The sequence below is a fragment of the Leptodactylus fuscus genome, chromosome 3 (assembly GCF_031893055.1).
Source record: "Leptodactylus fuscus isolate aLepFus1 chromosome 3, aLepFus1.hap2, whole genome shotgun sequence".
NCBI classification, from domain to species: domain Eukaryota; kingdom Metazoa; phylum Chordata; class Amphibia; order Anura; family Leptodactylidae; genus Leptodactylus; species Leptodactylus fuscus.
The window spans coordinates 59,315,418-59,327,641 of record NC_134267.1 but is presented as its reverse complement, the minus strand read 5'-3'; the positions used below and the strand labels follow the sequence as shown (position 1 = coordinate 59,327,641).

General features: G+C 38.8%; 1 protein-coding gene across 7 annotated transcripts in view; it reads left to right on the top strand.

The window, feature by feature from the left end:
* SYNE1 (spectrin repeat containing nuclear envelope protein 1) overlaps positions 1 to 12,224 on the top strand; it is a 274,048-nt gene that overhangs the window by 156,949 nt on the left and 104,875 nt on the right. For all 7 annotated transcript variants that reach the window (XM_075267635.1, XM_075267636.1, XM_075267637.1 and 4 more), the window contains 9 exons: positions 234 to 499; positions 1,295 to 3,455; positions 5,355 to 5,692; positions 6,380 to 6,524; positions 6,686 to 6,904; positions 7,834 to 8,099; positions 8,995 to 9,160; positions 10,149 to 10,304; positions 11,155 to 11,307. In XM_075267635.1, the coding sequence (XP_075123736.1) occupies positions 234 to 499; positions 1,295 to 3,455; positions 5,355 to 5,692; positions 6,380 to 6,524; positions 6,686 to 6,904; positions 7,834 to 8,099; positions 8,995 to 9,160; positions 10,149 to 10,304; positions 11,155 to 11,307 (3,870 nt within the window). The remainder of the gene's footprint in view (positions 1 to 233; positions 500 to 1,294; positions 3,456 to 5,354; positions 5,693 to 6,379; positions 6,525 to 6,685; positions 6,905 to 7,833; positions 8,100 to 8,994; positions 9,161 to 10,148; positions 10,305 to 11,154; positions 11,308 to 12,224) is intronic.

Sequence of the window (12,224 nt, the reverse complement as noted above, 5' to 3'; positions counted from 1 at the left end):
TTAGTTAGCATGTTATTTGTACTGTTAAACTTTGCTACATTTGTATTTCTTCAATGTTTTAGACCGGGCACTATACTAGTGACAGACTTTTAGGTTTCATGGATCTGTAATGCCAGTGTTAGTGATAAGGACATCAGGCAAGGTGCATACATTCTAGCAAATACTGACTATACCTCTGGAAATGGCTGTAATCATATTCTGCTCACTCTTTTCATCATATTTCTTTGCATTAGGAATTTAGTCAGAAACTTCAGTCCCAGCAAGACCAGATTACCAATTTTACAGAGAAAGTAAACAAATTGACAAGTGGACAGGAATCCCCGGAACATGCCGACATTGGTCAGCTAAGTAACCGCTGGCTCGATTTTTGCTTTCAATTAAACAATCTACTTCAGCAGAGGGAGGAAGATCTGCAGAGAACCCGGGATTACCATGATCGTCTCAGCATTGTCGATGTGTTTCTTGAAAAGCTTACCACTGAGTGGGACAACTTAGCCAGGTAACTCACAGCCGCTAGGTTGTTGTCCGTAATAAAAAGTCTAAAACTGAATGCGTTTCATTGTATTCATGCTGCATCTGAATCATTGAAAAACTGCTGAATATGACAAGCACATGTCTGAGCACAGTATATGTTTGGAGCAATTTTTGCATTTCTTCAGTTATCAGAGAGGTTGAACAGCTGGATATGCTCTTAGCGGATCTCATTTTATTTTTATTCCCCACAAAGTTCACTTAAGGGGTTGTCCAGAATTATAAAAAAAAAAAATAACCATAGAATATGTTAAAAATAAAAAAATATTTATCTGGTAAATTCCACCAATGTTCCAGATCTGCTGTTCCAATGATATTCACTGGTATTAGTTTATTTGTCACTTGGCATGAGGTTCATCTGTGTGACCGCTACAACCAATCAGAAGCCTCAGCTGATGTGTGCTGTACATTGAGGCTGGGGCTCATGTTGCGAAAACACAGCTTTTTACAAGACCTACATCCACCCATCCCATCCACCTATGTCAGTACCGTATAGGTATAATAATACTTTGCCACAACGTTTTTTTGTAGCATTTCGATGCATGGGGCCTTAGCCTAAGACATCACTACAGAACGGCGCCAGCAAGGAGTTGGTTTTTGTTTTTTATTTAAAAAAAAAATGTCCTGCTTTTAAAATGTTTTTTTTTTTTAAATCCTGGACAATCCATTCAAAGTATTAATATAAGGTGGCCAATATGAGGTTATTAAATATCTTCTATGAAGGAGTGATATACAACTGAACATTTTTTTCTACTTTTCGCAGGTCTGATACTGAGAGCACAGCACAACACCTTGAAGCTCTGAAAACATTAGGATCAATTCTTCAAGAGAGAAGGTTTGCTCTTGAGGATCTCAAGGAACAAAAGCAAAAGATAATTGACCATTTAAATGTAGATGACAAAGAGTTAGTTAAGGAGCAAACCAGTCACTTTGAGCAGCGCTGGACTCAGATAGAAGACCTAGTAAAATCCAAAATTGTGACTTGTGCCACAACGTTGGAAGAATTAAGTTTTCTGAATTCCCGGTTACAAGAATTAACTGAGTGGGCTGAAGATCAGCAGCCTAGTATGTCAGAAGCATTAAAACAAAGCCCACCTCCTGAACTTGCTCAGAACTTGCTTTTGGACCACCTGACTATATGTGGTGAAGTGGAAACTAAGCAAGTGTTACTGAAAAATCTCATTAAAGATGCAGATAAAATTATGGCTAATCTAGGACTAAATGAAAGGCAACAGCTTCAGAAAGCGCTAGAAGATTCTCAGAAACATGTGGACTGTCTCTGTGATCTGGTCAACCAAAGGAAAAGACACTTAAATAAAGCTTTATCTGAAAGAGCACAATTTTTAATGGCTGCTTATCAGGCCTTGAATCAAATTCAGCACCATGAGAAGAAGGTGATGTCGCAAGAGCACATTTGCTTGCTCCCAGATGATATAAGTAAGCAGATCAGAACATGTAAAAATGTTCAGGCTAGCCTAAAGGCCTACCAGAGTGACATTACCAGTCTCTGGAACCAGGGCAGAGACCTGATGAAGGAAGCAACTGAACAAGAAAAAAGTGAAGTTTTAGGTAAATTACAAGAACTCCAGAATATTTTCGATGCCACTTTGCAAAAATGTGGACAAAGGCTCATAGAACTGGAAAAAAGCTTTGTCTCAAGAAAATTTTTTAAAGAAGATTTAGATAAAGCTTGTCATTGGATCAAACAAGCGGATGTGTTAACATTTCCTGAAATTAATCTAATGAATGATGATTCTGAATTATATTCTCAGCTCTCTAAATATCAGAAAGTTCTCGAGCAGGCCCCTGAATATGAAAATCTTTTACTCTCGTTGCAAAGAAATGGCCAAGAGATTTTGCCATCGCTGAACGAGGTTGAACGATCTTACCTTGATGAGAAACTCAATTCTTTGCCACAGCAGTGTAACCATGTAGTTTCTTTGGCCAAGGAAAAGCTCTGTAAAGTTCAGGAAGCCATCTTTGTTCGCAAAGAATATATTTCATTGATTGATTTGACAAGTAAGGCTCTGAAAGAACTTGAAGAACACTTTTTACTCATGAACAAAGTTCCCTCTAGCCTTTCAGCTGAAGAAGCATTGACCCTTCAGCAGGACTATGCCTCTCTTCTCAATGAAGTTGTGACGCTTGGCACAGCAGTTAATGAACTAAATCAGAAAAAGGAGATTTTCCGTAGCACAGGACAACCATGGCTTCCTGAAGAAATGCTTCAACTTGTGTGCCAGTACCATAAGTTAAAAAGAACCATAGAACAAAGAGTTAGTCAACTGACAGACACTAAAGATGCCTACCGAACAAATGAAGACCTTTGTTCAAAGTTGAAGATAAAATTTGAGGCCCTGGATAAGGAGTTGGATCAAGTTAACAGGGAAACACTTCCAGCAGAAGACAAGCTGAAAAGCTATCGTACATTGGCAGCCAACCTTCATAATGCAGGCACCCTTCTTAAACAAGTTACAGAACATTTAGAAGAACTTTCTCCGATGCTCGATCCTTCAGCTTATGAAACTGCAGAGCTTCAGGTTCAACAGTGGCATGAAAAACTAAAGTCATGGCATGCTGTAATGAAAGAAAGGATGGGAGAATGTGAAAACAGGTTGATGCAGAGCATAGACTTTCATATTGAAATATGCCGTACTTTGGAGTGGCTTAGGCAAAAGAAGGTAGAACTAAATGAACCCCTGGCTTTGGATGGGAAGCTTGAAAGTGTTCAGGAGGAAATCCGCAAGTTGCAAATTCAACAGGAAGAAATTGCGTCCAGTCTAAGGATTATGAATGCCCTGAGCAACAGGGAAAAGCAAAAGTACCTGAAAGCAAAGGAGTTTGTCCCTGCTGATCTGGACAACAGCATATCTGAACTATCCGAGCTTGAAAGAGAAATCAATGAAGTGATCAATGGACGACAGGTCGGTCTACAGATTGGTACAACCTTTAAGACCATAATCCTGGCCACCTACTAATAATAAACCAATACTGTGCTGATATGTAACATTAATATAGTTATTAAGCGTCTGTCTGGGAGACATAATGTCCCCTTCAGGTCTGTAGACTGCTTGCTTTTGGAAATTTGAAGAAGTTAATTTCAGAAATAAGCATCTCCCGTCTCTCCAGGAATAGCCTGTATTTATTAAAGCAGCTCAGTCTCTCATCTACTTGAGATGAACTGTAATACTCAACATAACCTATGGACAAGGATGGCACTGTGTCTGAAAAAGCATCTAGTTTATATTCTCAGACATGCCCCTTAAAATAATGGTGTGTTACATTTATGTATACCAAGCATACCTTATATACGAGATTCACGAGATTAATAAACCAGGCATAGTATTCAATCATCTGTGCTCTTAGCTAAATTTATACCTAAAGCCATAGAGATGAATTGCCCGTGACCTCTCATATTTACCCCTGTTTTCAAATACTCAAGTTTGAGCTGAAACGCTGGGGCAGTGGATTGCAGAGATTTACATTTTAGTTTGTCATTTCTATTAATGATAAATAATATTACATAGATATTTACACCTACATGGTGAATTATAAATTTGGTGACTAACATAATAGTCTACAAAACAGGGTTTTTTTACTTATTTTTTTTATTAATTTTGTAATAGAAGTAAGGTTCCTTGTTAAAAATGAAACAAATCTATATACTCCAAAAATATACAGATAAAAAATTATGAAACAATGTAAACTAACAATTATATGTGAATAACAAGGTATAGTAAAAATATAGAGCAAATCTACCAAAGCTATACATTAAGGCTCAGTAAGTAACAAAGTAAAGAAAGAGAGAATCAAAAAGTTTCACAAGTTTTCTTCATTCAGAAAGCAATTTTAATCTATACAACTTGTTGTCCTCCATGTGAGTGCCTCTGTACAGTAATTCCCATATACTACTGTGTTTCCCCGAAAGTAGGTCACCCCCCGAAAGTAAGGCATGTTTTTTGTTTTTTTTTTGAATTAGCTAATATAAGGCACCCCCCGAAAATAAGGTATTCCTAAAAATCATTACAGCCGGCTGAACACTGCGATGTGCTCCGTGTGCACAGGAAAGCCGGCTGCTGCCTCTGCTGTTGTGTCCACTGTCCCTGCTGCTGTAGGATGAGCAGGGAGATGCCCGCTGTGCATATGATGCGGGAGGGGAGGTTCACTGTCTCAGCTCACCCAAGAGGCAGAGGCATCAGCCAGCTTTCCTGTGCACACGGAGCACAGAGCACAACATCCAGCCAGCTGCTGTGTCAGTGAAGTGAGGATTGCTAAGCCTTGTCCATGAAAGCCCCGCCCCCCGAAGCCTTGCTAAGCCCCGCCCATCACTCCGGGGATGAACCAGTGCTGCTACGAAGACAGGAAAGGTAAGTAGGATACCTTCCCCCCTTCCCTACACTACCTACAACCAGCAGTCATAACGACGCTCCACTGAGGAAGTGCTAGCATGACTGCCGGTTGTCATAAGACATCCCCCCGAAAATGAGACAGGTCCTATATTTAGGGCAGTAATTTAATATACGACACTGTCTTATTTTTGAGGAAACCCGGTAGCAACCACATAGAAAGGTGTGGACCTATAGTAGTCCATACCATCTTATTGTATCCTTAGTGTAGCCAGTTAGTTTCTTTCTATCCAGAGTCTTACATATAAATTATATGACTAGTATCTGACCTATGTAAGGCTAGAAATAATTATATATACTCCATTCATTCTCTTAATTTGCCTGAGACCAACCAAATCTGCAAATATTTCATTCTGAAAAGAAATCTATGTATTATGTGACCTATTGAGTATTAAACACATTTTGCCTTTCTTCTAGACCACTCTCGATAGAATGTACATCACCAGTCAAAGATACCATCAAGCATTACAGGCCGCTTCCAGTTGGCTGGACGAAGCGCACCAAATGCTGCAACAGACTTCTACTGGTGTGGACATTGAGACAGCTGAAGACACTCTTAGGGATTATACAGATTTTTTTAACTCTGAAAACAAGTTAAATGGACTTATGGATGAACTCCGCATTTTAATTTCTGAGCTTGAAGGATGTGTTAACAAGTCTGGGCTGGACCAACTCCAACAAACTGTAGCCTCCATAAAGAAAAGAGGGAAAGAAACCAGGGAGCAAGCGCAAAGTCAGCTAGAACTGCTAAGAAGGTAGAACTTTCTTATGATATTTCCATTGTAAAAGAGAGATAGGATTCTATTACCTCCACCATAGTAAATGTGCTATGTCACAGCCTGTCTGCTCAAAGTGCTTTCTCCTGTGAATATCATACAATATACATGGGAGAATTGGATACTTAATAGTTTTCTAATATAGTTTCACTATCACAATTACACATTTTTAGCAGTCATATATTATAGTGGTGGGAATATCTGTAATAGGCTTCTTTTATTTAGTGCTAAATCATCGATCAGTGCTTGTCCTGGACATAAATCTGTCAATGTGAGCAGACTTTTATAATACACACTGTATTAATAATTGTCATCAGAAACCGTCTGCGTGATCTGACATCAGATAACTCTACATTGCCTAGCACTGAGATATCACTTTTCAGAATGCAAGGAGTTCTGAGTGATTTCTGCTGTAAGGCCAGCATAAATGTGAATGCAGCTCAGAAATAAAAGTAACATCCTTTTAGGTTTATTAATCTTCTGCATTCTCCAACTGCGGCCATTTAATTTGAGTGTCAGCTGGCAGCATCATATTTTGAATCATAATACTGTACTTAGCTTTACTTGCAAAATGGGGCTGGTTGTCGGACTCTTGGCATATGACCATGCGCTGGGTCGCCAAAAACTTGTGTTTCTTAATCACAACCTGACTCTCTTCACTTCTAGATGTACAGTTCAGTGGCATTTATACCAAGAAGAAAGGAACCAAGTTGTTATATCCCTAAATGAAGCTGAGAAAAAGTTATTCAGGTTTTTGCTGACTAAGGATATTTCATGTCAGAAGGCTGAAGAGAAACATGAGGCTCATAAGGTAAACCATGTACGGGCTGAACATTTACTTTACAGTAATCCATATGACTGCTTTTGGCCTTCACAGTCCTGTAGTAAAGTCTGTGTTCAATGTTGAATCTGTATGAATGGAATCTACATGTGACACCTTATATATATTTTTTTAATTTCTTTATTTTACAGACTTTGGTAACTTTGGTAAATTCTTTTCATGAGAAAATCACAGCACTTGAGGAAAAGGCATCAACAATGGAGAAGCTAGGAAATAACGCCAGCAAAGCAACCATAAGTAAGTCAATGTCCACTGTGTGGCAGAGATGGACCAGGCTCCGCAGTACAGCGCGTGAACAGGAGATACTACTGGAGGAAGCTGTGCACGAATGGAAGGAGCTGAGTGATAAGGTAGTGAATATCATGGAAACTTCATTGACCTCTATGCCTATGAAAACCTGTGGATGTTAGTTGTAATGGCTTTGCACATATTTCTCTGTGTTACATTATGTACTGCTGCTACATAATGTAATAATATTAAAGGGATTCTATCATTAAAATTGATTTTTTTTTTCTCCCTAACACTTTGGAATAGCCGTAAGAAAGGCTATTCTTCTCCTACCTTTAGAAGTCTTCTCCGCGCCACCGTTTCATAGATATCCCAGTCTTTGTCCATATGCTAATTAGCTTTCTCTCAGCATTGGGGGTGGTCCCCATCGCTCAGACAGCACTAGGGGCATCTCCAGTGTTGCGAGAAAACTCCCCAGCGATGGCCTCTTCTTCCTCTGGAAGGCCCTCTCCACTACGTGTTCTTCCGATGGCTTTTTCTGGCTTTAGGTGGCACACATGCGCAGTAGAGCCGACTGCACATGCCTGTGGCCATTTTCTTGTGGCCGCCTACACGAGCATACTGTGTAAGAGTCATGGCAGAGCCGACTGCACATGCGTGCCATCTAAAGCCAGAAGAAACCGTCGGAAGAACATGTAGCGGAGAGGGGAAGAAGAGGCCATCACTGGAGAGCTTAAATTGCAGCACGTCAGTTATAGCATACAGAAACACTGGCGCATTCCCTGTAGGTATAGTTGAAACAGAAAAGCGCTGCAGGAAAAACGCAAAGTGTTTCTGTTGCTTTTTTTTCCCGCAGTGTATTTTGGATGTGTCCCGATACATAGGGCCTTAGTCTGTCATAATATATCCATTTTGGCCAGAGTGTCCCTTTAAAGTGTTTTTTTTTTTCACTGGGAAATGAACATGACTTAAAAGTAAGTCTATGAGACTGAACATTCTGTAAAACTATTAGAATAAATTTACTTACACTAAATGCCATTTATGTTTCCAGATTCAGAAATCTACAATAGCAATTGACGAGCTGCAGGAACGATTTCCAGACAGCTGTACTGAAAAGGCATCTAAGGCAGAACTTATTGAGCTACTGCAAAGCCATGAGACTTTCTCTCGCGATCTAGAGCAAGAGTATTCTACAATAACTCGCTTGAGGCAGCATGCTGTGAATGGTCTCCTTAGAGATGTCCATACTGAATCAACCAGCGTGGAGGAGCTGCCAGTCATTCAGGAAATGAAAGCCATGCTTGACAGATGTTCCAAGTAAGACTTAGTGGAAATGAAATGCATTCTACGTCTAAGGTTGTATAGTCATCCTTACAGTCTATTAGTTACTGGGATTCTCTAGGTTCTACCCCCTGTTAATGAGGTTCATAAACTAATTCACAGAAATTCAGAAAAAGGTATTGTCTATACAAACCTCACTGGCCCCCTCCTCTGTCCTTCACTTAGTGTCAACTTTACCTTTTCTTAAAGACTTGACTAATATGAGACAGATTGGTTTCCAGTCTTATTTCAAATTGTATTGATGGCAACTTAACATGGCTCATCTGTTTAGTTCATGGCTGGACTGGCTGCAGTCATCTCATACCATTCGTCATTTTGGACTGTAATATCAGATAGTACAGGAACTTTTCAAAACAGTATGTGCTGTTTGATATTTCCTTATGTAGGCCTAAATTATTACTTATATACTTTTAAGACAGAGCTAGATGGTTTTTGCTGCATGCAAATGTCTACGTGTTTGCTGCAGTTTTTCTACAACACATGCAGATTTACTTGAGGTTTTACCACTTTACTCCAATCCAAACAATCTGGATTGACATACTGTGGATTTTGTTCATCTCATCTTCACACTAACCAGACACCATTTTTCTCATATCCTCACTAGGAACATAGCTATAATAAGTTATATGCCAATAAAAATAAGGCTTCGTATCTTTAGACCGCTCTCGTCCAGGGACTAAGGCAAACAGTTTGGTCTACCTTTGTTGTGTGCTACACAAATATATCTAAATGCTTACAAGGACTGCATTATATGACTTATATAGGTCATATAATAGCCAATACGTATACAGCCCATTTAAGAGTTGATAATTTGGTAATGAAATATAGTATTTCCATTATTCATTCCTTTGTGTATTCATGTGCATTACAGCATGCAACAAAAAGTCAAGAAAAGCAAAAAGCTTGTAGAGCAGGAACTAAAGGAGCGAGAGGATGTGGAGAAGGTGCTTAATATTGTTAAAGCCTGGATCAGAGATACCAAGGACACTTTATTGAATTCTGCATCTGAAGCAGACATGCAATTGGAAGAATTCCAGGTACAGTATTGTGGAGATTTTATTAGTAAATGGCTGTTATAAAATAAAATAAAATTTAGCACAAGCTTAAGTTCTAGGGGAGACCAGTGAACCTTATTGTTTGCCTTCTGAAGTCTTAGACATGTCACCATGTAAGTAGATCTTATTCAAACATTTACAACTTTGCTAAGGTGCCAAGACAGAACCCATAGCAACTGATGCTCTAAAATTAAGACAGCCGTAGTTTTTAGTAATAAGATAAGATAATCCTTTAATAGTCCCACAATGGGTAGATTTCAGTGATACAGTTTCATAGATGGTACAGTAGTATATAACAAGAGAGAAAACACATACAAGCTCATGGCAGATAGAGAAATCCTAGGAATCATAGCAACTAAAAAAGAAAAAAACACAGACACACTGCAGGATCATTTAGTTCTCTGTGCGGAGTGATGTTGATAATACAGCCCGACCGTGGTTGGAGGACACGAGGAGGGGGGTCACAGCATGTAGATATAACAGGCAGAAATGTTTTTGCAGAGGTGGGGGACATAGGCAGCTATCATGATGACATGTGGTAGTTCCTTTGGTTGGTTAGAGGATTCTTGAAGATACAGACAAAAAGAGTGAAAAAGGAAGATAAAGGTTGCACTCAGCTTGGAGCTCTGTATCGAGGCAGCCACTCAGTGCGGCACCATCTCTACAATAACACTGATCTCCTGTGCAGTCCGTACCCAGTAGAAGAAGTAGGCAGGCAACAAGCGAGCTGTAGAAATGTTCCATACAAAATCAATCTGTAATTGATCATATGTGAGCAGTGCCAAAAATTCAGGATACCTAAGAAGCTTAATATAGTGACTGTCAGATGGTAGCTATCCTTTACCTATAGCAGGTCCACTCAGAATGGTCCTTGTCACCAGCCACATAGTTGGAATCTATTGTATGCAGTATCTTCTTGAGGGTCATATAAATGTTGCTATATAAAGTAACCCAGTCTCCTTTATTTAAGGTTCTACATCAGGAACTGAATTCTCATCGGCAAAAAGTAGAAAAAGTGTCAGAAGAACAGCAGAATAAATATTTGGAGATGTACACAATTCTTCCATCTGAGCTATCATTGCTGCTAGCTGAAGTGGCATTAGCTCTGGCCAATATAAATGAGGAGGTAAAATTATATACATGCTCATTGTAAGAAGAGTTTGGTTTTGTGTAAGTAATGAGATGTATAGGCCCACATTTACTAAGCAATACATTTTGACAATATGCATGTCAAATTTATGTTTAATCTGTTTTTATTAGTTTTTTCATGCACAGAAATAACAAGGGAGAACAGACAATACTGTACTGCATCAGTCATCCATACACTCCCAGACGAAAAGACAATACTTGTCTTTTTATGTAAGATGCCCCTGTAGTCCCTTTTAAACACTGTAAGAAAGAGAATATAGCATCCCAATGGAGGCCTATAAGACATTCTGTGTGAATGGCCTGCTAAGGATGTGTTTAGCTTATGTTACTAGTGTTTCAGGGTCACCAAGTATTGGACTCTAATGCGACTTTAATGAACTTTATTTTAAATAAGAGCACAAGAATGCCAAAATCAGGGTTTAACATCTCACAGGGTTTCCTCTGCTGCCATCTTGTGGAAATTGTATACATTATTGCCAAATGTTGAAAAGAAAGTCACTCTGCTGTTTACTGCACTACTTTATGTGACATATTTGAGTGAATGCTCCATATTTCAGGACACTGAAGATAAATACAACACAATATTAGTTTTTAATTGTTTACTTTTAATTTCAGTTATGCAAAAAATACTTCTGTCTTGATGGCCTGCATTTCCTTCATTAGGAATAAATTAAGAGAGTGCCACTTTCTTAGTCCAAATTCAGTGTGACATAACAGTCCCTTAGAAATGTTAACCTGACACAGAATATATTGCATGTTGACTTGTACTAGACTTGCAGAGATCTGATACTGAATACTCTGAATATTTTTATGTTTTATCAATGAAGATACAAATGAAGCAAAAAGAAGCTCAACAGAACCAAACACTTTACCAGGAGCTGAATAAGCAAATAACAGAAACCGAGGAAGAGCTAAGCACAATTCTAGGAAAACTGCAAGAGAAATCAAGTGATGTGACAGAGGCAAGGAAAGATCATTTGGTACGTAACAACAGTCTTTATAGAGGCGATCAATATGTGTACTGGAAACCTCAGACATGATATAAGAACAGTCCGAATAGAGGAGATCATTATGGGTACTGGAAACCTCAGACATGATGTTTAAAAAAAAATCCTATATATGTATGGATTGTCATATAAGTTACACACTTAATTTTCAATGATAATTTGGAATCAATACTTGAGAAACAGGAAACCCGTTAACAGAGGAATTGGGCTTGTTGAAATCCTACTTTCTCAGTCCTGTTTCCTCCAGTGTTTTTTGTCAGTGGTGATCCTCCCATACACATTACATCAGTTGATCCTGACAGAATTTCTATAATATGTATAGTATGTGCAGCTTAAGGGTGACTCTTTCACCACCTTTGCAAACTCCAGTTTTTCATCCATTTATAGCTGCCTCTTCACTGGCTTTGACACAGTTAGAGTTTTTTTCATTGTTCCTGAGCAATGAGTGCTGTTAGTAATGGCCCATTGTATGCTAATTCGGCCCTGTATTGTTAGGTGTCGGGGGTGACAAGGGGCATGGATCAGAGCTCTGACACTAAATGGACTAAAAATATGAAACAACAAAATAAAAACTAAAGCATAAGTAAATCAATATTGCAGATGAATGAAACAAAGTTTGACATATGCTTCACTAAAGAAAAGTACCTGTATCTTTACATATTTGTCCTGCCTTTACTTCATATCAGATTCATTCTGTCTGCACTCAGAACACAATCAGTCTCTCTTTCTCCTTTATGGAAGGGAAAGAGGGGAAGGAGAAAGAAAGAGATATGAGACTGTTTTCGGTATCCAATGAGTTATTTTGGTCCAAAGAAAGCTGAATACTAATTTCTGATAACCCAGCTGTGTAGTGAAAAAGAACTATCTCTCTAAATTGTCTGAGAAACTCT